At 49.7% G+C, this 27,939-nt stretch overlaps 1 protein-coding gene across 2 annotated transcripts in view; it reads right to left on the bottom strand.

Annotated features, from left to right (window-relative positions):
- The window catches only part of LOC138489493 (zinc finger protein 383-like), a 431,218-nt gene that overhangs the window by 41,780 nt on the left and 361,499 nt on the right, over window positions 1–27,939 (bottom strand). For both annotated transcript variants that reach the window (XM_069617234.1, XM_069617235.1), the window contains 2 exons: window positions 22,342–22,416; window positions 21,968–22,066 (listed from right to left, as the gene is read on the bottom strand). In XM_069617234.1, the coding sequence (XP_069473335.1) occupies window positions 21,968–22,066; window positions 22,342–22,416 (174 nt within the window). The remainder of the gene's footprint in view (window positions 1–21,967; window positions 22,067–22,341; window positions 22,417–27,939) is intronic.

The following is a 27,939-nucleotide window of genomic DNA, read 5'->3' as shown; positions in this document are numbered from 1 at the left end:
AGCCTCCAAACTCTAGCGCTGCAGGAGCCAAGCCTGCAGGTTCAGCGACGCCGGGTCGTGGTGGAAGATGGCGCCTCCCTCTCTGGAGAGAAGGTCCGCGTCTGCCGACAGCTTGATGGGAGGGGACGTTGACAAGTCCAGAAGGTCCGGGAACCAGATCTGCCTCGGCCACGCCGGTGCAACGGGGATCATCCTGCACCGGGACCTCTTGAGCTGGCTGATGAGTCGAAGCAGCAACGGCAACGGAGGGAACGCATACAGGTATAGGCCGTCCCAGGGGAACGAGAACGCATCGCCCATGCTTCTCGGCTGGGGAAACCTGCTGGCGAACCTCTTGCACTTCGAGTTCGGCGCTGTTGCGAACAGGTCGATTTGGGGTTTGGCCCATCGTCGGAAGAGTTGATCCACCTGATCCTGGCGCAGTTCCCACTCGTGACACGCGCGCAGCTCCCTGCTGAGCGAGTCGGCGATGGTGTTTCTTGCAAAGGCCAGGGCGTCCTCGACTCTCAAATGCTACGGTCATAAGTGGAAGAGGTTCTCAATCTGGTGCCGAGCACAGAAGATCAACCCCCTACGGATTACGGACCCTCAAGTGCTGCCGTACCTGCTATCGCTGGCAAAGGCTGGGCTAGCCCACGCCTCCATTAAGATTCATCTGGCGGCGATCTCCAGATATACCAGAACCACAGGACGGACGTCCCTGTGGTCCCATCGACTGGTGAAAGAGTTTATGAAAGGACTGTTCCGTTCGTTCCCGCCGGTGAAGGCCCAGGCCCCGGCGTGGGAACTTAACGTGGTGCTGACCAGGCTCATGGGCCCCCCATTCGAGCCGATGCACTCCGCACCGATGAAGTTTGTGTCGTGGAAGACTGCGTTCCTGGTGGCCATTACCTCCACACGACGAGTGGGAGAGATCCAGGCCCTATCCTGCAAAGCACCGTACATGACTTTCCATGCCTCGAGGGTGGTGCTTAGGACGCACCCCTCCTTTATGCCCAAGGTGCCGTCGGACTTCCATCTTAACGAGCCCTTGGTGTTACCTGTTTTCTTCCCGTCTCCTTCGTCGCCGGCCGAGAGGACTTTGCACTCGCTGGATGTGGCTAGAGCGCTGAAGTTCTACGTGGACCGCACAAAGAGTTTCCGGAGGACATCAAAGCTGTTCGTGAACTTTGGACCTGTGAATCAAGGGAAGGCTCTCTCGAAGTCTTCTATTTCCAGATGGCTCTCCGGCTGCATCATGCACTGCCACCGGTTGGCTAACCGACCGCTGCCAGGCCGTACGAGAGCCCATTCGACCAGAGCGATCGCTGCTACTACGGCGTTCTTATCTGGTGTGCCCCTGCTGGACATCTGCAGGGCTGCTACGTGGAGGTCGACGCACACCTTCACGAGATTCTACTGCGTCGATCGGGATTCCAGGGAGGAGTCCAGGGTCGGCCAAGCAGTGCTGCGCAACCTGTTCGCTTAAGGTGAGCCTGGTGAGGAGGTAAGAGATGCTTAATGTTGAGTTCTTTGTATTGCTTAATGTTGAGCCTTTTGTCACCCCCCGTGGTTGTGCATGTGTGTACTGCTATTTATTCTTATATTCATGAGCATGTGAATCCATGCCAGACCCCATGCTGGAGAAGGAACAAGTTACTTACCTGTAACTGTTGTTCTCCAGCATGGGTCTGTCATGGATTCACATGCGAACCCTCCCGCCTACCCCTCTACGGCTCTTCACTTGGTCATACTGCCACTTTACGTGCTACCAAATCTGAAGATGGCTGCCAGAGGCGGGGCTTAGGTAGAGGGCAGTCATTGGCTGTGGTCAGTATGACGCAGAGATCAGTGATTGGTTACTACTACGAAAGACAGATCAGAAACGAAACTGATACTGATTTTTTCTTTACCGAGGATTCCCAGCCTGACGACGGGGAATATTCATGAGCATGTGAATCCATGCCAGACCCATGCTGGAGAACAACAGTTACAGGTAAGTAACTTGTTCCTTTTGGTAGCATTTAAGACGAGAAAATGATCCAACATCCAGGATTTAATAGCTAGAAGGCAAGAGGTAGGATTATTAGGAATAGAAGATGAAAAGGAATAAAAGGACAGAAAAATCTGGGTATCATCACCATAGAAATGATGGGATATTCCAAAAGACGTGATGATAGCAGCAAGAGGAGATGTGTAGAAAGAAAAAAGAAAAGGTCCTAGAACAGAACCTTGAGGAACGCCAGGAAGAGGAGGTAGTGTGTCAGAAGAGAACCCAGCCCAAGATACAAAATATGTTTAGTTAGATAAATATGAATTAAACAGAACAAGAGCCAGAGGTCACCAGGGGGCGCACAGAGGATGGATGCCTAATCCTCAGGCTCCCAGACCGGAGGATGTAAAAGGGTGCTAAGCCCCCCCTTTCAACTCCCGATCCTAATGTCGATGCTTGCCCCCCTAGGGGGAAGTTCTGAGAAGAGGCAGCCCAAGTCTGGTGCTTCATAGTGCTCTGGTTCCCGAGTTAACCATGTGTACAGCTGGCCTGGCTACTGGATCGGTCCTGGTCGAGGACGGAGCTCCAGGGTGATCTACGAGACATTGCAGCTTTGAGGGCTGAACCGCCAGGGTCCGCGAGGGATCCAGTCCTCCCACAGCCCTGTGGTCTAACAGGCTGTGGCGGGTGACAGCTTATATAGAACGGCCCAGCCAGTGTGCTCCAATGACAGTGTGGAGAGGGACAACCAGAGGCTTCGATACAGAGGGCCGGGCCGGGCCCACTGGAGCGCCCCACATTGCAGCTCTGTGCAGCTACTGAGAGACCCTGGGGTGAGTACAAGATTATGAGGGTACCAGAGACACTGCTCTTTGGGGGCCCAGAAGAAGGAGACCACACAGCTGGCAACCAAGCCGGCGAATCCCACCGGGTCCTGGCACATGAGTTGCAGACTGTGGCACAAAGAGAGGAAGTTAGAGCTGTCGGGGGGAGGTGGGTGGAGGATGGCTCTAGTGCGGGATAATCCATGCTGAGGTGATCGACAAGGGGGTTTGAGTCCCCCCCATTGTGGTTGTGCGTTTGCTGGGAGGCTTCCTCACTGGTGAAGTGGTGTTGTACACAGAGGACAAGTGCAGCTGGTGTCCTCTGGCTCCCTACGGCAGTGAAGGGTCCCCCACCCGGAACCCCCCCCCAAGGTAGTGGTGGCTGAGGAGTGGGTTGAGGAGCATGCAGTGAAGGAGAGGCCCTCGGGTGCAAGTGAAGGTGGCAAGGACTTTTCCCCCTGAACTGTGCCACCACAGTGGACCGGAGGAGAGAAAACAGAGGTGAGGAGCCCCGGGGAGTGGTTTCCATCAGAGAACCCCAGATTTTGAAAAGACTCCCCCATGTCGGACTGAAGATAAGGGATATTAAATGGTCCATAACCAGTACAGAGAGCCGAAGCTGTTTCAGGTGAATTGGATCTCAAGTTTGGACGCGGGCCGCCTAGTCGGGTGCCCCGGGTGGAAAACACCATATTGTACCCTGGTAAGCACTCAGGGTGGCGACTTGGCCCAAGGCCTGCCCTGATTGGGCTGGGTTAGACTTCAGTGGGGCACGCTGAGTTGCTCCTCAGGCCTGCACCTTGGTGAGGGATAAGGGGCCTTTGGGGCGTCAGGGAGGAGTCAGTGGCAGTGAGGGGATACGACCATATGGCACAAGGGACTGGTGGTTAAAGTGCTATAACAGGCAAGGATGCTTTTTGAGCTGCAGTCTCTGGTGATTGGGTCCCAGTGAGGAGTGCGAGAGACCCTAAGCAGAGGGCCCTGTGCTGGAGTGCGACAGCTCGGGAGTCGGTGCCCCCATCCCCGGCACCGACTCCCGTCGGGCGCCCCGCACATATCGAAGGCTGGACACTTGAGGGAGAGGAGATGCCGGGGATGTCCCAAGACTCTGAAGCTCACGGGAGACCTAAAGAATGACGGCATAGGTCAAAAAGAGGAGAGTGAAAATAGCCATGCAGCAAGCGTAGGCAGGAACTCAGTCAGACCCCGAGAGCTAGATGTCCTGGAAGAACTCACTGTCACGGTTCCAGTATCGGGACTCGGGTGCACGAGAAGACCCAGCAGAATCTGCCCCAGGCACAACAATGGGGGAAGACTGTAACAACACAAAAGGACATTGCTGCGCTCATGGTGGAGATTAGGGGCATGAGGACAGCCCGGGGACAAAGATTGGATAAAATGGAAGATAGAATTGACACCCTAGATGACAGGGTCCAAAGCCCGGAGGCGAATCAGTCCTCAATGGACACCATGGACACCCAAATTGGCATGCGATTAGCTGAACTTGAGATGAGGGTATCCAGGATCAAGCCCAAGATGGACGATTTTGAAAATGGAGAGCGACGGAATAACCTCCTGTTCTTTGGCTTCCCGGAGAAAGAGAGGGAAACTGAAAGTGACATAAAAAAAACATTATGGAAGTGTTGCAACTCCTCTTTGGAACGGACACGTTGGATGAACCCACTATAGATCAAGCACACCGTGCGGGTGGTGATCCAAGGGGCCCGAGAACGGTTCTTGTCAGATTCCATTACTTTGCAGAGAAAATGAAAATTCTGGGGAGGGCAAGGAGGTCAGATCCAATTGAGTACGGGTCAGCCAGAATAACTATCTACCAGGATTTCTCTGCATTCACACTGGCAAGGAGAAAGCAGTGTGCTCCCCTCACCAGATGGTTGAATGATAAGGGGATACGATACCTCTGGGGCTTCCCGTTTTCGATCTCTTTTGAAAATCAGAGGTACAGATATAGACTGGTGACGGAAGAAGATATAAGGAGAGTCAGTGAGGAACTCATGGAGAGCTCTCAGGAGACACTGAGAGGCCCACAAGGGCCAGTGAACGAGGTGTCAGGGCCAGGATTGTCAGGAGACAGACGGAAGATATCTGAACTGAGGACATTTAAGAAACGTAATACCCCTCGTCCCCCCAAAGGGGGTGGGAGGGAGAATGTTTGATGTTTTAGCCTGGGGGTCCCCAATTAGGCGGGTGTTCAGTTTTGGGTGCCTGCATTAGGGGAGACTGTCAGTGGCCTCTATGCGTTGACCCTAATATGGGGACAGGGAGGAGGTTGAGATGATGGAGAAGAGGGGGTGGGATTTGAGGGGGCGAGAGAAGGGGCTCAGAAGTTGGAGAGGTTTGAAAAAATGGTTCCTCCGGTAGGGAGGGCCACTGGTGATCTGATTTCAACTCAGGTAATGATTCCGGGTGGGATTGGATGCCTGGGGTGGGGGAGGGGGGAGGGAAAGGGTTGGAGTACTTTACTGGGTTGGTTCAAATGTTCCAAGAGGAGTTTAAATGTTCTTTGAACCATCTTCCTAGGGCTTGGGTCAAGGATTCCTTGGGCACATGGGTTTGTGGCGTCACGTGGTTGTGCATGATACAGAGTAATGACCCTGGGTAAAGAAATTGTTATCGACCTCCTCAACACTAAGGGTTTGAACTGCCAAACAAACGGTCCATGGTCTTAAGAGAATTTAAGAGAGCCAAACTGGATCTCCTGTTGCTCCAAGAGACTCACTGACAAAAGGTTAAACAACCCCTGTCTTGCACTAAGGGGCTGGGTGACGTTTTCATGGCGTTTTCACCAGGGCAGGTAAAAAGAGGGGAGTAGCAATCCTTGTTTCGGGCCACTTGGGGATGTTGGTGGTTGAGGTCCTGGAAGATCAGGAGGGTCGTTTTCCATTTGTGAGGGGGAAGTTGAACAGATCTCTGATTACGGTGGGTTCGGTCTATCCTCCAAATACGGGCCAATGTGAATTCTGGGAATGGATCAAGGACAGGGTGGTTCTGTTTGGGGAGGAGCAGTTGGTGACTGGGGCAATTTTAACATGGTGCTTAATCCGGTGCGGGATCGGAAAGTAATGAGGGAGATGGTGGCTCCACAGCCCAACGGCAGGGAGTCACAGCGATTTCAAAAGGTGAACAGGGAACTGGGGCTGGTAGACTCATTGATTCCACCCCTAAAAGGGGATAGGCCATTCACTTACTACTCAGAGGTGCACAACTTGTTTTCAAGAATAGATCTTATCTTGGTGGATTCTGAATTGAAGGCGCAGGTCTGTGACTCTGAGGTGATTGTAATCCCTTGGTCAGACCATGATTTGGTGAGGGTTTCGATGGGAATGGCGAAGCGGCACAGATATGTGGGGGGCACGGGATGGTTGAGATGTAATGATTTCCAGCTTAAAGATAGAAAGCTGGCACGGTCACCGAGATCAAGGAATATTTTTCCTTGAATGATTATGGGCAGGTGACGGTACGGATACTCTGGGAGGGATTCAAGGCAACGATGCGTGGGTTCTTGATGTGCATGGGTTCCCATAGGCAGAAGGGGAGAAGGAGACAGAAAGAGCCTCTTAGGGGAAATATAAGTAAGCTACAGCCGGGTGGGGCTCAAGATGCACATCTATCCCCGGCAGAGTTGGGGAAGCTGCGTGTGTATAGGGCAAAGTTGAAGGAGCTCCTGATTCAGGACACAGAGAAAAAACTCTTGTTCCTGAAGCAAAGATACCATGAAAAGGGAGATAGGGTAGATGAGATTCTCACATGGAGGTTGAGGGAGGAAAGGAACAAAAAGGTGGTGGCCGCTATTAAGATCAGTGAGGGGAACCACAGTACAGTAATTAGTTAATTACTACAAGACTGTGTACGCATCTGAGTTGGAGGGAGAAGAATCCCTGGTTTCTACTTTTCTGGAACTTCTGAACCTCCCAAGTCTTTTACGAGCTACAGCTGAGATTTTAGACCTGCCAATTGCAGAGGAGGAGGTCTCATTAGCTATCCAGAATATGACGTCTGGGACAGCCCTGGGGGAGGATGGCTTCTCCATTAAATTCTATAAGATGTTTTGTTCACTATTGGCCCCCTGTTTGGTGAGGGCCTTTAATGCATGTTTGGAGGGAGAATCTATAGTAGCTACTATGATGATGGGGACAATAGTGACCATATATAAAGAGGGTAAAGACCCGATGCAGTGCTCATCATATCGGCTGATTTCACTCTTGAACAATGATGTGAAAATCCTGGTGAAGGTCCTGGGGCGTAGGCTGGAGAGATGGCTTCTGACGCTGGTGCATGGCGACCAAGTAGGTTTTGTCTGGGAAGGCAGGGCTTGGATAATGTTAGAAAAACAATAGATCTAATGCAACAGGCCCAATTGTTTGACTCCGACGCTTGTTTGGTGTCCTTGGACTCAGAAAAAGCATTTAATAGAGTGGAGTGGCCATTTGTGATGAGGGTCCTAGAGAAAATGGGGTTTGGAACTAATTTCCTTAGGTGGATTATTGCCCTGTATTGTGAGCCATGGGTGAGGGTGCAGGTTAATGGTATACGAACAGTCTCCTTTGGACTGACGAGGGGAACGCGACAGGGTTGTCCCCTCTCACCATTGTTGTATGCGCTGACCATGGAGCCGTTGACAGCTTCGATACGTGAGAATAGGCTAATCTCTGGCATTCAATGCAGTGAAGTTGAGTTTAAGTTATCCTTGTTTGCTGATGATATTTTGGGATATATAACTAAGGTGCATACGTCCCTCCTGGCGTTGATAGACCAAATCTCGTTGTATGGCCAACTATCGGGTCTTAAAATTAATGTAGAGAAATTGTGTGTAATGCCTATAAGGGTAGGGGACTAAGAGTTTGACACTAGGACCAGATATCTGGGCATAAGAGTGGCCTTCACCCTTGTCGTCAGTGTGTGCCCCCCCCCTTTCATCTCTCACGCCAGGGGCTGAAGTTTGCACAACAGTGGTCAGACGGGGGTCTCGAAAAGGGCTGGCCAACTATTCCAAGAAGGGAGCTTCCTGGCATTCGAGGAGTTCCGAGATGTCTTGGGAGAGGACAGGGTCTCCATTTTTGACTTCCTGCGAGTGAAGGGTATGGTCTCTGACCCAAAGTGGTGGGTGGCTCTGTCCAGGGACCTGACACCATTGCAGAAGGTGCTGGACTCCTCGACATTGAGTAAGGGCATCCTGTCAAAAATATATATGGTCCTGAATACATCATGCTTGTCTGGGAGACAGACCTTTAAGAGATTGCGGGTGGAGGTTGCAGGCAAGGAGGTCACTGAGAAGGAATAGGCAAATATTTTTCAAGTCACCTTCCATGGGAATCTATTCACCTCCACGATGGAGCATAATTACAATGTATTGCAGGGGTGGCATGGAGACCCATTAAAGCTTTCAAGAATGTTTTCTGAAGTCTCCCCGTTGTGCTCCCGGGATTGTGGACAGGTGGGTTCACTCTCACTCATGTGGTGGCACTGCCATAAGGTCTGTATTTACTGGGACGAGGTGTTAAATTGGATCAAAGACATCACATGGGTGCAGATGAGTCTAGAGCCGCTCGAGCTGCTCTTGGACATACCGGCAAAAGGTAGTGAGGAACATAGGCTCCGTAGGTTGCAGGAAGCGCTGCGTAGAGTGGGGCGAGTGGCCATAGAGCAGCGCTGGAAGGATAGGAGGCTACCTTCGAAGAGGGAATGGGAGCAGAATTTACGGGATATGATGCATATGGAAAAATTGACAGCGGTGGTAAAGGACAATTTGAGTCTCTTCAGGGAGGAATTGGAACCTTTGATAGCCAAATGGGAAGGGCCAGGAGGAGATGATTAGGAGGGGGTATGCGAGAATGCTCGAGAGGAGGAGATTATCTAGCCCATTTTTTTATTTTTTATTTATTTTAATAGTTTATTACAAACCTTTTTAAAAGAACATAAAGATACATTATTTTTTTCCAAACACAAAATTGGTATTCAGCTACAATTCAAATAGATCAGCTAAAATGCTAATTTATCGTGATTTATCACATTAGATATCGTTACGTTGTCAATTCATTATTTAGTTCATCTATGTAAAATATCAAAGCAAAAATGAGTTTGTTGTAGACTCCTTCCGCCATCGCCGACAACCAGTCTTCGCCGCTAAAGGATGGTCTTTTTGCAAATTACGACCCTAGATGTTTAGTTTTCATAGTTCTTAGTTCTGTACAAAATAACACTAGATGTTTTAGTGTTTCTTTGCCATCGTTACAAAAACGACATCTGGTGTCCGTCAATGTGGCTTTTTCTTTTCTCAAATTCAACACTTCTTTAGTATGGTAGAGATTTAGGTGGAACTTCAAGAATAGTGTTCTCAATCGTTTGCACAGAAACCTTTACATGTATTTGGGCAACTTATTAAAGGCCCTAGATTCTGGTGCGCTCTACTGCATAAATCTATGCTGTGCCCTTTGTTCTGAAGTTTCAATCCAGTCCTGCTCCCATACTTTCTTTTTGACAGCATTCGGATTGTTAAGCAGGACTTCTTTGTTTCTGTTCAGTTGTGTGAGGTTCATTTCGCAAGCGTGCTTCCAAGTGTCCAATATTGGTTCGTTTTTGTCTCTGTTTGATGTGTTCAAGATTTTGAACAGAGGAAGACACTTCTCGTTTGTCACTTTCTTATGTAAAGATAATGTGTTGCAGGTGACTCTTGCGTTGATTGATGTTAATCCTAACTCATATCGTATGCAGGCTGTCGGAGTGCCCTTGGGGAGTTGAAGGATTTCTTTCCAGAAGATATTTTCGCACTGTGACCATGTCACATATTGGCAATCCAAAATTGCTTCAGCACCACGGATCAATGCCGGGATTACTTTGGCTTTGTAGAAACTGATAATGGGTGTCATTGTAAATTTGCCAAACTTCCTATGTATAGCAGCGCCTTGGGCGCTAATGCTTTACATTTTGATTCGATTTTTTCGGACCATGGGCTCATCTTTGATGTTCGAGTTTATTAGTACTCCTAGATATTGTGACTGATTTACACATTTTATCTGTTCTTGACCTAACGTCCAACATATTGTTCCTTTTGGATCCTTTAAGATTTTTTATAACCAGGATCTCCATTTTTGCAGAGTTTATTTCAAGACTGTTATTGTCAGTATATCTTTTTAAAGCTGACAGTTTGCTCTGCAGTCCAATTGGAGTTGCATCCAACAGCACAATGTCATCAGCATAAAGTACCAGCAAACGTTATTCTAAATTAATTTTAGGAGGGAAGAATTGAACATCTCCAAACGCAGATGCCACATCGGCCATGAACAGGTTAAACAGAGTTGCTCTTAAGGGACACCCCTGTTTAACACCTCGGTATGTTATTATCCGGGCTGATAAGGCGCCCTTTTGATCCAGAAGGATTTAGCCCATTTTTAGGAAGTGATAGGGAGGTTTTCACCAATGAGCAGGTTTAGGGCAGTGGGGGCGGGACGGGAGGGAGGGTGTAAGGGGTGATCGGTGTTATAATGTTGAATTATGGGATTGTTAAGGTGATAGGGTAGGCATCAAAACGCTATGTACAACCTCTCCTTGTGTATGGGAAGTATTATTCATGACCCTACCAATTGCCAATGGGAGGGGGGGTGGGGGGCAGGCGAGGCGGGGTGTTGGTGATAAGGGAGGATGTGGGTTGTTGTGGTGGTGCTTATTGTGTTGTTTCACCTTATAAAACGCGAATAAAGACAACGTTTATAAAAAAAAGCAGAACCACAGAATCCAAAAAAATAAAGAGAAGATAGGAGAAGAGTATGAACGACAGTGTTGAAGGCCGCTGATAAACCCAATAGAATCAAAAAAGAGTGTTTAGAGTAACAAGCAGAAAGTAGGGAATCAAAAACAGAAAGGAGAGCAGTTTCAGGGGAGTGGAGAGGATGAAAGCCAGACGGCAAACAAGGAAGAAGGACAATAGACAAGATGCTTGAGAAGCCTAGAGAGATAGGGAAGAAGAGAAATGAGTCAGAAATTATCAGAAAGGGAGGGGCAAGGGAAGATGTCTTTAGAATGGGAACAATAGAAGCATGTTGAAATGAAGAAGGGAAGGTTGAGGTAAGAAGAGAAATATTTAAGAGACCATAAAATAAGAATTCAGGGAGGGATAGACCTTAGGAATAAGTAGAGAAATAATTGGATCGGAGGGTGAAGCAGTAGGGTGGGCTCAAGCAAAGAAAGAAGAAGTCTCAGAATTAGAGATCTGAGAGAAAAACGAGGTAACCGAAGGTGTACGAGGAGATTGGGGAAGAAAAGCAAACAGTAGAGGAAGGGACGATGGATGCGCGAAGAGTGGCCATCTTTGAAGAAAAGTGAAGAAGGAAAATCAGAGGCAGTTCGTTTGTGGCTTCTCTGCTCCTTGCGGTTCCTGCTGAGCTCTCTAGCATTTTCCCGGGCTACGGTAAGCTGGAAGGAGCCTCTTAACACCTGCAAACCACCAGAAGTCTTCTGGCATCCCTGCAGCGTGTTCCTCTTCACGGCCCGCTTCCCGTCTCCTATTTGGTGGGCCGGTTGGCTCCAAGGAATGCCTTCTCGTCCCTCAGTCTCTCAGTTGCTTCCGAGAGATGCACTCTTCTCCCGCCAGCAACTCACCTTGGTCAGCTACTTCAGCTGTTCCCTGCTGTGGGTCGGCGCTTGTGACAACTAGAGCGTGGCTTGTGCTCTTGGGCATGGGCGATCTGCATTACTCAATCACTCTTCCTTGTCCCAGTATTCTCGTGTTTATGGAAATGGAAGTCCATTCTTGGCGACTTGCATATGTAGTTTGGGCAACAAGTATCCAACACTCTTCCTAGGTGGATGAGCGGTGCTGTAACAATACGCCATTAAGGCATTAGGTATGGGTGGGATTTCCTGAGAAGAATAAGGGGGATTATGTCTCATCCGATGATGCCATGACACTCACCTAGAGGCTTTCTCCCCCCATGCGATCCTTACTCATGTAGCAACCCCAGTGTCAGGATTAGGTAGCGGCTGCCATCCCCTGGCCACATGGGGGAAGGTCACCACTGGGAATCAAGTGATGACACCATTGGATTAATCACAGGAGGAAGCATAAAAAAGAAGAGGAAACCTCAACTGACCCGCAATCCACTGTGGACCACAATAGTAATAATGGTAACATGGGAAGCACAATAGGGATAGTGCCCCCTCTGGAGCCAAAACAGAGGAAGGTTTCCAGAACCCCCCATACCAAAAAGCTTTTGACAGGAGATTCTAAGTGTAGGGGTAAACCCTTAGGAATCACATCTGTTTCCTAAGCATATCACCCAATGTGGAGGATACCAGGACAGAGGTTTTTAGGTCTGGAGACCACGTGGGTCACACTCTGAGTCCTCGGACTCTTGGCTTACCTGTTTGTTTCTTGACGTTTTCTTTATGGGTTCGCAGATTTCTCCTTCTTTCTAGAAATTTGGGATTTGTACAAGAAGGTGCGTGTCTCCTCCGTCGCCAGTATGCAGGCAGGTAATGTGTTGATGAAGGTTTGGGGTCCTGCTGAGGAAGGATACGATGGTCCAGAGCGTTCAGAGTTCCAGGAAGGATTCCAGGAAAGATCAGGTAACAATCCCGGAGGGAAGGCAACAATCCAGGAAGTTGTGAAGGATACTCGCACGACTACGAGAAGCGGAGATAGCGAGGAGCGGGACAGATCAATACACCGGGAAGGAAGGGAAGGATAACTGCAAGGAAGCCAAAGGATTAGGGAAGTGGACAATGGAAGGAATCAAGAGTAGCAACTTGCTGGTACGAACAGCACGAACAAGCTTAGCGTTGAGACGCGCCGAACCGCAGGGGCGTGTCTGTTTTCAAGGAAGCAACAGACATTACTGGGAAACTAGACCGTGTGTTTCCACGTGGCGTCGGCCATGTTGGGAGTACAATGGTTGCAATATTACGGTGTTTGAGTGACCATGTTGTCCAGAAGGGGCGGAATCGGTGATTCATGACAGTATGCCCCCTTCTAAACTCCGATCCCCCAGGTTTGCCTGGATGGGTCAGATGGAATCTTCGAGCCAGGCGAGGTGCGTTCAGGTTGGACACAGGTTCCCATGTCCGTTCACTGGGTGGATAACCCTTCCACTCCACCAGATATTGAAGACAACCTCTCCTATATCTTGAGTCGCATATCTTGGAGACCTCGAATTCGATCTGATCATTGACGAGAACAGGGGAAGGTTGAAGATCTGTCCTGCTTGACTGATGGTATGGTTTAAGTAAGGAAGTGTGGAAAATAGGATGAATTCTCTTCCAGGATTCTGGTAATTGAAGTCGAAAAGGCCACAGGGTTGGTGATTTCCTTCACTGTGAATGGTCTGTAGAAGTGAGGTGCTAATTTGTTGGGTCTTAGGTGTCTGGGTAAAAGTCTTGAAGAAAGCCAGACCTTGTCATTGATGGCATAGATAGGGCCAGGTCGCCGTTTGGCATCTGCATGCTTCTTAATGTCTATCCTGGCCTTTTCTAGATGTCCCATTACATCCTTGTGTATTGTGACTAATCGAGCTATCCAGGAATCGACTGAAGGAACCATGGTGGGGTGAGGCAAGAGCGTGGGTAGAACAGATGGATGGAATCCTTGATTGCAAAAGAAGGGACTTGACTTGATTGCAGAGTGGTCGGAGTTGTTGTAGGGAAATTCGGCTACTGGAATCAATACTGACCAATCGTCCTGGACCTTTGAAGCAAAACATCGCAGATATTGTTCAAGGGTTTGGTTTACCCTTTCCGTAATGTCATTGGTCTGAGAATGGTATCCTGATGATAAGGCACGTTGAATATCCAATAGCTGGCATAGGTGTTTCCAGAACCTGGAGATATATTGGGGTCCACGATCTGAGATGATTTTGGAAGGAAGACCATGTAGCCGAAAGATGTGGTTCACGACAATTCCTGCCATTTCTTGTGCCGAAGGTAGTTTGATCAGAGGAGTGAAATGGGCCATGTGAGAAAACAGGTCGATGGTAACCATAATGGTGGTATAACCCTTGGAAGGGGGAAGATCCACGATAAAATCAGTGGCTATCACCTCCCAGGGTCGGTCTGGCAGAGTAGGTTAATTAAGTATTATCAGACTTGTTCTGATTGCAGACTGCACATGCCGGTATGTATGATCTTACATCATTGGTCATTCTAGGCCACCAAAGTTTTCTCTGGATGGTTTGGAGGGTAGCCTTTATACCACAATGCCCGGAATGGAATGTGTCGTGGCAAAGATTCATTATCTTGATTCTTGTGATCTGAGTAGGAACAACCAATTTCTTGTCCTTAAAGAGGTAGCCATCCTTGGCAAACAGGGACCATTGATTGGTTTCAGAGTATTCCTTCCAGAGGTCCGAGGTCGGGCTCTCAGCCAGTATGTTGTCCAATAGCATGTTGGCCTGGGCTATGAACACCGTGTCTGGAAACATCCTGGGAAAAGAGCGTGCTTCTTCTGGTATATAATCTGGTCGTCTGGATAGTGCATCAGCAATTATATTGGATATTTCGGGTACGTGCTGAATGTGAAACTGATATTGGGCGAAGAAAAAGGTCCACCGGGCTTGACAACTGTTTCTACACTTCATTGACTGTAGGACCTGTAGGTTCCGATGATCAGTTCGTACCAGTACTGGGTACTTGGCACCCAAGAGGAGATGGCGCCATTCCATAAAGGCTTGTCGAATGGCAAGTAGTTCTTTCTCCCGGACTGAATAGTGTGTCTCACTAGGGGTAAATGTCCGAGACAAATAAGCAATGGGGTGTTCTTGATTATCTTCGGATTCTTGTTTTAACACTGCCCCGACTGTATACTCCGAGGCATCTGTTTCTACCAAGAAGGGTTTGGTTGTGTCTGGTTGAGGCAGGATGTGTCCTTGAGTGAACTTGTGTTTTAACTCCTAGAAGGCGTTTTCTTGATCTGTTGACCAATGAAAGGGAGTGTCTTTCTTTAGCAAGGAAACAAAAGGTTGTACAATGGATGAGAATGTGGGAATAAACTTCCTATAGAAGTTAGCAAGTCCCAGAAATGACTGGACTTGTTTAACTGAGTTAGGAGCAGGCCAGGAAAGAATAGATTCAACCTGGGCTGAATCCATAGCTACTCCTTGGGGACTTAGCACGAAACCCAGATAACAGACTGTACACACATGAAATATGCATTTTTCAGGTTTGGCCAGCAGATTATGTTCCCGTAAACGTTGTAAGACCAAGGAAACATGTTCCTGATACAAGACTGGGTTGTTTGAATAAATCAATATGTCATCCAAATAGACGATTACAAAAAGGAATACGATGTCCGAGAAGACTTGATCCATAAAGCGCTGGAACACCGCTGGGACATAAGCGAGACCAAATGGAATGGCTAGATATTCAAAATGTCCAAAAGGTGTTCTGAAGGCAGTCTTCCATTCATAACTCTCTTTTATACGGATCAAATGGTAAGCACCCCGCAAGTCGAGCTTGGTGAAAATCACAGCACCACGTACGGCTTCTAGAATGTCTGAAATGAGTGGTAGAGGATAACGGTCCTTGAGGGTACACTGATTGAGACCTCGGTAATCCAAGCATGGTCGGAGCTCCTTAGTGTCCTTTTTGGGCACAAAAAATAGAGATGCCCCAGCAGGGGACTTGGAAAGACGAATGGTTCAGTTGGTTAGATTGGTATCCAAGTATTCTCGTAAGGCTATTTTCTCAGGTTCAGAAAGAATGAACATTCTTCCAAAGGGAATGACTGCATCCTCTTCGGTGTCGATAGCACAATCCTCAGGTCGATGAGGAGGTAGGGACTGAACAATGGCTGTTGAAAACACGTCTGAGAATTTATGATCATTTTCAGGTACCTGAGTGATGTTAGAAACGGTGATTAGTTGCTGTTCCGGGGTCTTGTTTTCTGTGGATATGGTATGCAGACTTTTCCGGGAAAGAATGTGAAAGGCAAAATTCAGATCCTAGGAATAGAGATCCAGCAGCCCAATTGATGTACGGGTTATGTCTCTGAAGCCAGGGTATGCCCAGAACCATTGGGTAATGAGCTGCTTTTATTATATCAAATTGCAGCAACTCCTGGTGATTGTGTATAGAAAGCAAAAGTTATGTGGTTTGTTGGGTTATGGGTCCTGATGATAGTGGTTTCCCATCTATTCCTTCTACTGCCTGGATGACGCCTTTGGATTCTATTGGGATTTCATGCTTCAAGGCCCATTCGTGATCCAGGAAGATGCCCATGGCACCACAATCCACCAGAGCCAGGACGGAATGGTTTTCCTTGTCAGCTGTTGACAGGAAAACCTGGAGTATCACCAGGGAGTTCTTTGGACGTGAGTCAAAGGAAAGAGAAGAGTCGGAGCAAGGACTTGTCTCCCGAAGCTGGGCTTCGTTCAGGATCGGGAACTGGCGTTTCCCGAACACCTTGGAGGGGCTATTGGGCAGTTTCTTACCAGGTGATTGTCAGAGGCACAATACATACAGAGTCCACTGTTGAACCGCAGAGTCTTTTCCTGAGAAGTGATAGGTCCCCGTAAGGAACCCAGCTGCATGGGTTCAGGTTCCGAAGAGTTAGAGGTAGCTGGCTCTTTGGGGATAGGATATTCTGTAGAGAGTTTCTGTAGAGGAGTATGTGTCTTTCTTTTCTCTGCTTTTCTTTCTTGAATCCTAAAATCGATTTGCAAGGACAAGTCTAAAAGGGCCTGGAAGGATCCTGGACGGGCCACTCTTGCCAATTCATCTTTGATTTCCTAATTTAACCCACGCCGAAACAAGGTAAAGCATGCTTTAGGGGTCCAATCAGCTTCCTTAGCCAATTGTTTAAAACAAGTTACGTAGGACAGCATATCTTGATTTCCTTGCTGGAATTCCAATAGTTTTTCTTGGGCACAATACACCTGTTCAGGACGGTCAAACATGGCCTTAGAGGCATCTATGAAACCGACATAGTTGTCAAGTAATGGGTCCCCTGCAGATACCAAGGGTGTTGCCCAGGCTAATGCATTCCCGGAAAGGTGGGAGATTACAAAGCCCACCTTAGCCCTGGGCGTGGAAAAAAATTAAGGTTTAAATGTAAAGTGTACCAGCCATGAATCAAGGAAAGGGCGCAATGTCTTAGAGGTTCCATCATATTTATCCACAATGCCTCCTACTGAAGCACTCTCCTGACAGAACGAGTTGTTTTAATGCTGCATTCACAGGCTTGAGGTTCTAGACTTCTGTTGATAACTCCTGCATTCCCCTCATGAGGTCCTGTATAGCAGTCTCCATGTTGGATTCAATGGGCCTCATCACGACTTGGGCGGTAACGGTAACGCTGTTAGCGCGGGGGCTATTAGCGCGACCGCCATAGCCCCCGGCGCTAATAGCGCATGATCACGAGTTGGGCAGACTTGGAAGTCCCCATTCCCCATTGAGCCCATTCGGGAATGCCCCATTCCCCATTGGGCTCAATGGAGAATTTTCGCGCTCTTACCGCCGGCGGATTTCCCGCCGGCGGTAATAGCGCGAATTCTCTGCGGATTTCACACCAGCTCAGAGCTGGGGCGAAATCCGCCAAGGCCCTGATTCGGCGGACCCTTAAATCCGGCGGTAATAGCGCTACCGCCGGATTTAAGGGTTACCGCTGAGGTCGTGATGAGGCCCAATGTTAGCTTGTTGGCATCTCAAACTGTCAGACTCCGAGTCCTCAGACTCTTAGCTCACCTATTTCCTTCTTGACGTTTTCTTTCTTGGGTTCACAGATTTCTCCTTCTTTCTAGAAGTTCGGGATTTGTACAAGAAGGGGCGTGTCTCCTCCGTCGCCAGTATGCAGGCAGGTAATGTGTTGATGAAGGTTTGGGCTCCTGCCGAGGAAGGATACGATGGTCCGGAGCATTCAGAGTTCCAGGAAAGACCAGGTAACAATCCCAGAGGGAAGGCAACAATCCAGGAAGTTGTGAAGGATACTCGCACGACTCCGAGAAGTGGAGATAGCGAGGAGCGGGACAGATCAATACACCGGGAAGGAAGGGAAGGCTAACCGCAAGGAAGCCAAAAGATTAGGGAAGCGGACAATGAAAGGAATCAGAGTAGCAACTTGCCGGTAAAAACAGCACGAACAAGCTTAGCGTTGAGACACGCCGAGCCGAGGGCCGTGTCTGTTTTCAAGGAAGCAACGTGCATTACTGGGAGACTAGACCGCGTGTTTCCCTGCGGCGTTGGCCATGTTGGGAGAACAATGGATGCAATACTACAGCGTTTGAGGGACCATGTTGTCCAGAAGGGGCGGAATCGGCGATTCATGACAACTTGAAAGGAGATTCCAAGTGTAGGGGTAAACCCTTAGGTATCATATCTGTTTCCTAAGCATATCCACCAGATGTGGAGGATGCCAGGACAGAGGTTTGTGGGTCTGGAGACCATGTGACAGGAGATTCCAAGTGTAGGGATAAACACTTAGGAATCCCCTCGGTTTCCTAAGCATATCCACCAGATGTGGAGGATGCCGGGACAGAGGTTTGTGGGTCTGGAGACCATGTGACAGGAGATTCCAAGTGTAGTGGTAAACCCTTAGGAACCACCTCTGTTTCCTAAGCATATCCACCAGATGTGGAGGATGCCAGGACAGAGGATTGTGGGTTTGGAGACCATGTGACAGGAGATCCCAAGTGTAGGAATAAACACTTAGGAATCCCCTCGTTTTCCTAAGCATATCCACAAGATGTGGAGGATGCCAGGACAGAGGATTGTGGGTCTGCAGACCATGTGACCGGACATTCCAAGTGTAGGGGGAACCCTTAGGAATCACCTCTGTTTCCTCAGCATATCCACCAGATTTGGAGGATACCAGGACGGAGGCCCTCCTTCACCATCTGGCCCAAGAACCTTCTGGAGTTCAAGGCAGAGTAGCCTTAGTATCCTTATGTTCCTAGAACCAGGGACCCCACCACTCCATCCCAGAAAGCAGTAGTGAGTACATCAAGTCTAGGTGTAACGGCAAGGAGACCCCTGCCATTAGAGACACTGGGGCCAGCATCTCAATGGTAGATGAGTCTTTCCTCAACCAAGATGATAATGCTAAGGCACCTCTGGGCCCCATTAAGGTTGCTGGAGGCCCTGTCCAGATGCTCCCTATCATGCATGTTATTATCCAGTGTAAAAGCACGGCTGTCAAAATACCTGTCACTGTCCAGGCAGAAGTGTCTAGTGCTGCGGTATTAGGCAATGACCTTAAAACCCTAGCTGTTGTCTCCCACACAGCTGAGCCTGTTAGTCATAGGATAAGGCTCTTTCAAAGGAAGCTAGAGAGGCCACCTTAAGAGACTAAGAGTGAACTCTGCCTATCTTAGAGTGCAGTAGGATCTTAAACTTATAGCTTCCACTAGGGTCCAAGCTTCAGGTCACTCCAGTGATCTCACGTCCAGCACATGCTGAGGTGACTGAATCCACAGAAGACCCACGTAAACCAGTGGAGGAGGTTCAGCAGGGTGACAAGGAGTTAGATCTTCCTGTCCTTATTGTCCCTGAAGGAAACATAGACTTCTCTTCTTCTAAAAATCCCATTATCAAAGTGGCAACCCTTAGACAAACCAAACCAAGAGCCACGAGGAAAAGGGAGCCTAAGCCATGCCTTTCCAGTAGCCCGCTAATAATGAAACCTGAGACCCAGCCTGCTCCTGCTGGAGCGGTGGCTAGGAATCATTTTAGGCCTAGGGACTCCCACTCTGGACACCCCTCTGGATCATTAAGGCTTTCTACAGAGAGCCCTGTCAAAAAGTCTAAATTAGGTTCAGGAGAAGAAACACCTCCAGAGGGTCTGTTGGCTCAGAGTCCCTCTTATAAAAAGAAACACTTCCCTAGAAATAGCTGTAGGTCCTATAGCTTGCACAGGCTTAGACTGAAACTAGAAAGTATAGGCCAGGGTAGTCATAAAAAGAATGCTGATGGACTCTACAGTAGGTTAGACCAGATACATCCAGGAGTAGATGAAATCCTCCTGTCCCTCAGTCTGGGGGCAGGGGGGGGGGGGTCTTAGTTTGATTTACATTTTTTGTGATATCTCCTCCACAAGTGATTACCCGAGTACTTTTTGCTGGACTACTGGCATTTATGTCAGTTCTCCTGAGTGAGTGGCAACCTCTTTCCCCAGTATCTCATTCTTTTACTCGGTCTATGGGAATCTTTTTATACCTTTTTCATTGAGCTGTTACTTTCCTTGAGAGAACACAGGGCAGGGGGATTTTTTTTGATCCTACCTCTCTTTTCTTTTGTGAGATCAGCACACCCCACCTTATGTGGAGTGCTGAGGGGTTACAATGTGTACCCTTTCTCACTGCTCCTGTAACTTTTCAGTTACAGTGCCAAGCTAATCTGAATAGCTGGTTGCCGTGGTTCTATCCTACCGACATTTGAGCAATTTTTACCCCCAGGCTGTACTCACTGCCGCGGTAATGCACAGAAGGATCACAATTGACCCAAAATGGTGGTCTGTCCTTTCCTGGTCCATCTTCTGTCATTCAGGGTGGGCGAGGTCCTTGTTTGATTTTTGTCTTCAGCGGGAATCCTTTGAAAAGCCTGTCAAGGCGCTGGTTAGTCTGTGAGGACAGGAAGCAGGGGAGGATTCCGAAACTCTGCTGGACTTTGCCTTCTGCTGTGCTTGCCTGGAACCAGTTTAGACTGGGAGGCTGGGTGTGCCTGTATCCTGAATGGCTGGGTTCCGCCATAAAAGTCGAGTTTCCTGAGGCTGAAGCAGAGCTGACCACTGGAACTGAAGAACCAACGAGGAAGAAGAAGCAGAGATGTCCGCAACCACTTCCGGGTGACCGGAGATGCTTCTGTGTAACCGCTGCTGTTCGACCCCTTCTTCCAAGTGTCAGGGGAACCGCAAAGAGGACGACTCTCAACCTTACACTGGTGGGTTGAATCAGTCTCAAGACATCCTGCATTTCGAGCCATCCCACGATGAGCTGTGACCTTCTATCGCTGCAATTTGCCAATGCCCTGGGACCTGAGACCTCTATGCAGTACATCATCTTCCGAAGATCGAATCCTCACAAAATGTTTTGATGGACACCTTCCAGACCTCTAGAGGCTAGCTTTCACTCCTTGAAGTCCCCTCATCAGAGTGCTGGACCGAGAAAGTGAGATGAATCGACCAGGATTAACCGTTCTTCAATGGTGCTTAGAAAAGGGCAACAAAACCTCAGTGCCGCGATCAATCCTTCGTTGGACGCCCCTCCTCTCGACTGCTTCTACAAGATCCACTTCAGTGTCCCTTCTTTCGTCTCCATGACCAAGAATCCATGTAACTGGGTATGCTGCTGCTGCAACACGAGGGCATCCTGCTGCATCCGTGTATTGCTCCAAAGGTTCTGTAAGACTCAAGGTAGAACTTACCTAAAGATGCCTTGGTGCTCCTGTGTTGCTGGAGTGGTGATTTGTGTGCTTGGGAATTCGCCCATACACGTTCACCCAGGCCTAACACTTGTGTGCCTTCAGGGAGCCTTCTCCGAAGTCCTTTAGTCCTTTTTCAACGCAAAAGTGTTACTTCCTTGCTGCTGAAGATTTCCTCTGGAACTCTTGACTTTCTACAGCTCGTGCTTTATCTGTTTTTATCTCCAATCTGACCCTGAAAAACATTCAGAACTAGATAGGGATGGACTTCAAAAGCCTCATCCTCTGTAAAAGAATTGCAATGAAATCACTTACCTAGTGTTGGTGATGTTTCATATCTTCTTTCCTGAAACAAAGTATTACAAGTTTATTACAAATGTGGATTTTACTTACCTGTGAATTGCTGATTGCTATTCTGAAGTCACTACAAAAGTAATTTACTTACTGTATACAATGTATTGGTTTTGCATCGTGTCTACTGAATGGATAGTGCTTATCTTACTGAAGACGTATCTTTGCCTTGGTGTGTATATAGAATAAACCATTATTTTGTATATATCTTTTTTTCGTGTGTCAGTGTTTCTTGGGACTATGTGTGTTTCTACCTGCCCACAGCCCCCCTCCCTCCTAAGATAAGCCTGGCTGCTCGGCCATTGCTACCAACATGCTCGTGTGGTTCAGGCCTATACTAGACGTTGCAGCCCTGTGGCCCACGTGTGTGAGTCTTCTAAAGTCCTACCAAAGTTGGACTTTTGCAAAACTCCCTAAAAGCCCCCCAAAGGTTCCTGTTCATGCTCATCATCGTTCTACCCACCTGTAGGACTCCCGGTCTCCGATTCAAGGGTCTCCATGGAACAGGCATCCGTCGTGTCTTCAACACGCATCGTGTCGATGGCTGTAATACTTGCATGTCCTGTAATCCCATGAAGAGAACAGTCTAATGAAAAGAGGTGCAGAAATCCTGTATGCTAACATTTGCCATCAGCAAAAAGGGAACTTGTAGGAACACAGGGAGAAGAGGGACCACCAATTGTCCAACCCAAGACATGCAACAAACCAGGATATTCTGTAACAAGATGGGAAGAGATGGGTAACCGAGCGAGCCCTACATTGTCTCATGCCAGGATCATATACCACTTACATTCAATGCAAGTACTGGAGGCTCCCAGGAGCATGTGTGACACTCACCCAACTCTTGGCCTGGACTCCTTCCTCCCACTTCCTCTCTAAGATGAGAAGCAAACACTGAACCTGAGGCTTCATCTGTCCTCAAAGAAACAACAAAGAACAAGTTACAACGTCATGTGAAAATGCCCTTTACACCAACATGATGTTTCCAAAGTGTAATAGCAGTAAATAGTAAATATGCTTTATTCCTGTGACATTGAACAACAAAAGCCAAATTCAGAATAAAATATTACAGAATGTATAAGAGTACAATCTTCATGCAAAGGGCACATGAATGACAGTGTATTGGCGGCATTTCCAAGCCTTAAAGAGGTGTGGCCAACAGTATTCTGCTGCACAAAAATACACAATCATTAAAAGTCTTCTTTAGATCCTGGGGAGGAAGTAGACGGTAAAACAGCCTCATCCGCGAATAAGAGAATGTTAATACGTTCATTTCCTGTCAAAGGGGCATCAGTTCTAGACCCCAATAAAGATCTTGCAATGACATCAATAGCAAGTGTAAATAATTAAGGGGCCATTACGCATCCCTCTGTCACCCCTTTTGTGACAGGGGTGTTTCTGCTTGTTGACCCCGCTGTCCCTGTCTAACTCTAGCTATATCAGAAGTGTAAAGTGCCTCGATGCAGGTCACTAACTGGAATGGAAGTCTAGACTCGTGCAAGATATCCCATAAAGGTTGCGTTCGACATTGTCGCCGGCAGCTTTTATGCCGATAAATGCCATGTAAAGGGGCATAGCCTTGTTGCGGGAGAGGTGGTATATCCCGCCCCCCTGCCCCATTCCCCCACCAAGTGAATGTTGTGTGAGCTAAGGGGGGAGCCATCTCCGTCCCTTCCGTATAAATTTGCATCTCCCATCTTCTGTATAAATAAATAAACCTCATGATGAGGCATGTAGTCTGAACTCCCTTTTGTGTCTCTGTAAACGCCATCTTTTTCATTTAGTTTACACTAGGAGAACTATATTAGAAATCAGACCACTGCTACCTCCAAGGCAAAATGACTGACACTTTGCACGCACAGACAGATTTTTCCTCAGTTCGTTGCATTGATAGTAGCGCAGTCGACAGGGGTTTGATGCTCCTTCCTGTAGTATTACCGTACATTTGGTTACTCTTAATGCTGGGTTATGGGTATTAACAACGTTGACCCTTGGTTGAAAGTGGGTCTCCTATTCTGAGGAGAAGACTGTAGTGTACTATTGAGACCTTTGTGGCCTGCGTCAGCAATAAGAGCTCTGTTTATTTCGCTCACATATAGAGCCCAGTTCCCTACTTAGATCAAGTATCACCTCCTTCAAGGAGAGGAGACCCTCCATGATTTCACAAATATCCTTCTGCAAAAGGACGCAACCAGAACAGCTCCTACAAGAGTTAAGGATGATACAGGATCTGAGCAAAGATGCACTAGCCGTTGGATCGTTCAAAGTCAAGGATGGTTTGGGACCTGAGGATTATTTGTGCGTATGGGGAGGTTGAGAGGTGGGCTCCTCAACAAACTGCCCGAAATTACAAGGTTTCACATTTATTAGTAAACTTGTCTTGGTCCGAGGAACTGTCTACCGTGGCCTCGGGCTGCGTTTGGGCCTCGTCATTATCTAATGGTTGGTCTAGTCGGGACAGCAAGAAGGTCAAGGAGGAACTGTCTACCGTGGCCTCGGGCTGTGTTTGGGCCTCGTCATTATCTAATGGTTGGTCTAGTCGGGACAGCAAGAAGGTCAAGGAGGAACTGTCTACCGTGGCCTCGGGCTGTGTTTGGGCCTCGTCTTGATTGAATGGTTGGTCTAGTCAGGACAGCAGGAAGGGCAAGGAATGGATGAAAGGAACAAGTTACTTACCTGTAACTGTTGTTCTCCAGCATGGGTCTGGCATGGATTCACATGCTCATGAATATTCCCCGTCGTCAGGCTGGGAATCCTCGGTAAAGAAAAAACCAGTATCAGTTTCGTTTCTGATCTGTCTTTCGTAGCAATAACCAATCACTGGTCTCTGCGTCATACTGACCACAGCCAATGACTGCCCTCTACCTAAGCACCGCCTCTGGCAGCCATCTTCAGATTTGGAAGCACGTGAAGTGGCAGTATGACCAAGTGAAAAGCCGCAGAGGGGTAGGCGGGAGGGTTCGCATGTGAATCCATGCCAGACCCATGCTGGAGAACAACAGTTACAGGTAAGTAACTTGTTCCTTCTCCAGCATGGGGTCTGGCATGGATTCACATGCTCATGAATAAAGAATACATAGCAGTACACACATGCACAACCACGGGAGGTGGCAAAGGCTCAACATTAAGCATCACATCAACTCAACATTAAGCATCTTACCTCCTCACCAGGCCCACCTCAGGCGAACAGGTTGCGCAGCACTGCTTGGCCGACCCTGGACTCCTCCCTGGAATCCCGGTCGACGCAGTAGAATTTCGTGAAGGTGTGCGTCGACCTCCACGTAGCAGCCCTGCATATGTCCAGCAGGGGCACACCAGATAGGAACGCCGTGGTAGCTGCGATCGCTCTGGTGGAATGGGCTCTCGGACGGCCAGGCAGCGGTCGGTTTGCCAACCGGTGACAGTACATGATACAGCCGGAGAGCCATCTGGAGATGGAAGCCTTCGAGAGAGCCTTCCCCTGATTGACAGGTCCAAAGTTCACAAAGAGTTGTGACGTCTTCCGAAAACCCTTCGTGCGGTCCACGTAGAACTTCAGCGCTCTAGCTACATCCAGCGAGTGCAAAGTCCTCTCAGCCGGCGACGAAGGCGACGGGAAGAACACAGGTAACACCAAGGGTTCGTTGAGATGGAAGTCCGACGGTACCTTGGGCATGAAGGAGGGGTGCGTCCTGAGCACTACCCTCGTGTCGTGGAAAGTCAAGTACGGGGCCTTGCAGGAAAGGGCCTGTATCTCTCCCACTCGTCGTGCGGAGGTGATGGCCACAAGAAAAGCTGTTTTTCACGATCGATTCTTCAACGGTGCCGAGTGCAGAGGCTCGAACGGAGGTCCCATGAGCTTGGTCAGCACCACGTTGAGCTCCCACGCCGGGGCCGGAGCCTTCACCGGCGGGAACGATCTGAATAGTCCCTTCATGAACTCTTTCACCAGACGATGAGACCACAAGGACGTCCGCCCCGTGGTTCTGGTGTATCGGGAGATCGCAGCAAGATGAATCTTGATGGACGCGTGTGCCAGTCCAGCTTTGGCCAGCGTCAGCAGGTACGGCAGTACTTGGGGAGCCGTAATCCGTAGAGGGTTAATCTTCTGTGCGTGGCACCAGACAGAGAACCTCTTCCATTTGTGTCCGTAGCATTTAAGAGTCGAGGACGCCCTGGCCTTTGCAAGAACCTCTCTGCAATCGGCCGGTATGTCGTATCCTCCAAACTCTAGCGCTGCAGGAGCCAGGCCTGCAAGTTCAGCGACTTCGGGTCGTGGTGGAGGATGGCGCCTCCTTCCCTGGAGAGTAGATCCGCGTCCGCCGGCAGCTTGATCGGCGGGGACGCTGACAAGTCCAGAAGGTCCGGGAACCATATCTGCCTCGGCCACGCAGGTGCGACGAGGATCATCCTGCACCGTGACCTCTTGAGCTGGTTGACGAGCCGGATTAGCAGAGGCAAGGGAGGGAACGCGTAGAGGAACAGGCCCTCCCAGGGGAACGAGAAAGCATCGCCCATGCTCCTCGTCTGGGGAAACCTGCTGGCGAACCTCCGGCACTTGGTGTTCGTAGCCGTCGCGAACAGGTCGATCTGGGGTGTGCCCCACCGTCGGAAGAGGCGATCCACCAGATCCTGCCGTAGTTCCCACTCGTGGCACGAGCGCAGCTCCCTGCTGAGTGAGTCGGCGATGGTGTTTTTTATCCCTGCCAGATGAAACGGCACCAGAAAAATCCCTTGGGCGACGGCCCAATGCCACAGGTCCTGCGCCTCCTTGGACAGCGCTGGGGACCTGGTTCCGCCCTGTTTCCTGATGTAAAACATGGTGGTGGTGTTGTCGGTGAAGATCCTCACCACCTTGCCCTTCAGGGACGGAAGGAAGGACCTGAGGGCCCAAAACACTGCACGGAGCTCCAGGACGTTGATATGCAGGGACTTCTCCGTCGGGAGCCAGAGTCCCCTCGCGTGCAGATTTTCGGTGTGCGCTCCCCACCCTTCCAGGGAGGCATCCGTGGTCACAGTCTCCTGGTGGGCTGGGGTCTGGAAGTCCATGCCCGCCGTCAGATGCGCGCGGGTGCCCCACCACCGTATCGCTCGTCGGAAACTCTCGTCGAGCTTGATCCTTTCTTCGAAGCTGCCCGTCGTCTGGATCCAGCGCGCATCCAGGAATTCTTGCAACGGGCGCATCCGGAGCCTGCACATGGGAATGAGGTAGATGCAGGAAGACATCATCCCGAGGAGGGACTTGATGGATCTCACTTTGGCCGCGTCGGCCACCAACATCCGTTGCACTTTGCCCAAGATGGTCCTGGTCCTCTCCTCCGACGGGGAGGCCAGAAGGGACACTGTGTCGAGCCTCGCTCCCAGAAACAGTGCGACTTGCGCGGGCACCAGGTGGGATTTGGCGTAGTAATGACGCCCTTGGACCACGAACCTGAGGAATTTTCGGTGCCCCTTTAGGATTGGAATGTGGAAGTAGGCATCCTCCAAATCCAACGACGATAGGAAGTCTCCTTCCTCCAGTTGACCCAGGACGTGCTGTAGGGTGACCATCCGGAACTTCTGCGCCTTGATGAACTTGTTCAGCCATCGCAGGTCCAGGATGGGGCGCCATCCTCCCGTCTTCTTCTTCACGAGGAAGTATCGCGAGTAGACTCTGGAGCCCCGAAGCCTCTTTGGGACGAGTTCGATGGCGCCCTTCCTGAGCATCGCCTTTACCTCCAGGAGAAGTTGAGGGACGTGAAGTTCTTTCCTGGCCACGGGGGGGACGCGCGGGCACCTTCTTTGAAACTCGAGCGCGTGGCCCCGGGCCAGGGCGTCCAGCACCCAACGGTCGGTGGAGATGGACTCCGACACGCTGACGAAGCCCGCCAGCCGGCCTCCCACCGCGGTGCTTCGGTGGGGGCCCGACCCCACGGCCGGTTCAATCCCGCTTGGACGCGGCCTTGCCGCCTTGACCTCCTTGGCGACGACGGCGGGGTCCGCTAGACTTGCCTCGTCCTCTGTAGGCCTCTTGCGACGACGAGCGGGTCGCTTGACGGTAGGAAGAGAAACCGCCGCCGGAACCTTTGGAGGCGCCCTTGCCTCCGCCGCTCCGAAAGGGCGTCCGTCGTTGCTGCAGGACTCCAAGGGCCCGGGCCGTCTCAGTATCCGCCTTGATGGCCTGGAGGGAATCGTCCACCGTCTTCCCAAACAGGTTGTTCCCGTCGAAGGGCATGTCCAGGACTCTGGTCTGGACGTCCTGCCGAAAGTCCGTAGCTTTGAGCCATCCACGACGTCGAAGGCAAACGCCGTTGCCCAGCTGGCGGAACCCCGCGTCGGCGATGTCCGTCGCCACGGTGATGGCGTGGTCCGAAGCCACTTCACCTTCCTGGAGGATCTCAAGGGCCTCCGCCCTCTTGTCGTCCGGCAGAAAATCCAGCAGGGGAGCCATCTTGTACCAGAGCTCCCTGTCGTAGC

Source organism: Ambystoma mexicanum, chromosome 9 (genome assembly GCF_040938575.1).
Source record: "Ambystoma mexicanum isolate Mex_15411 chromosome 9, UKY_AmexF1_1, whole genome shotgun sequence".
Taxonomy (NCBI): domain Eukaryota; kingdom Metazoa; phylum Chordata; class Amphibia; order Caudata; family Ambystomatidae; genus Ambystoma; species Ambystoma mexicanum.
This window is presented reverse-complemented; position numbering and strand designations above follow the sequence as displayed.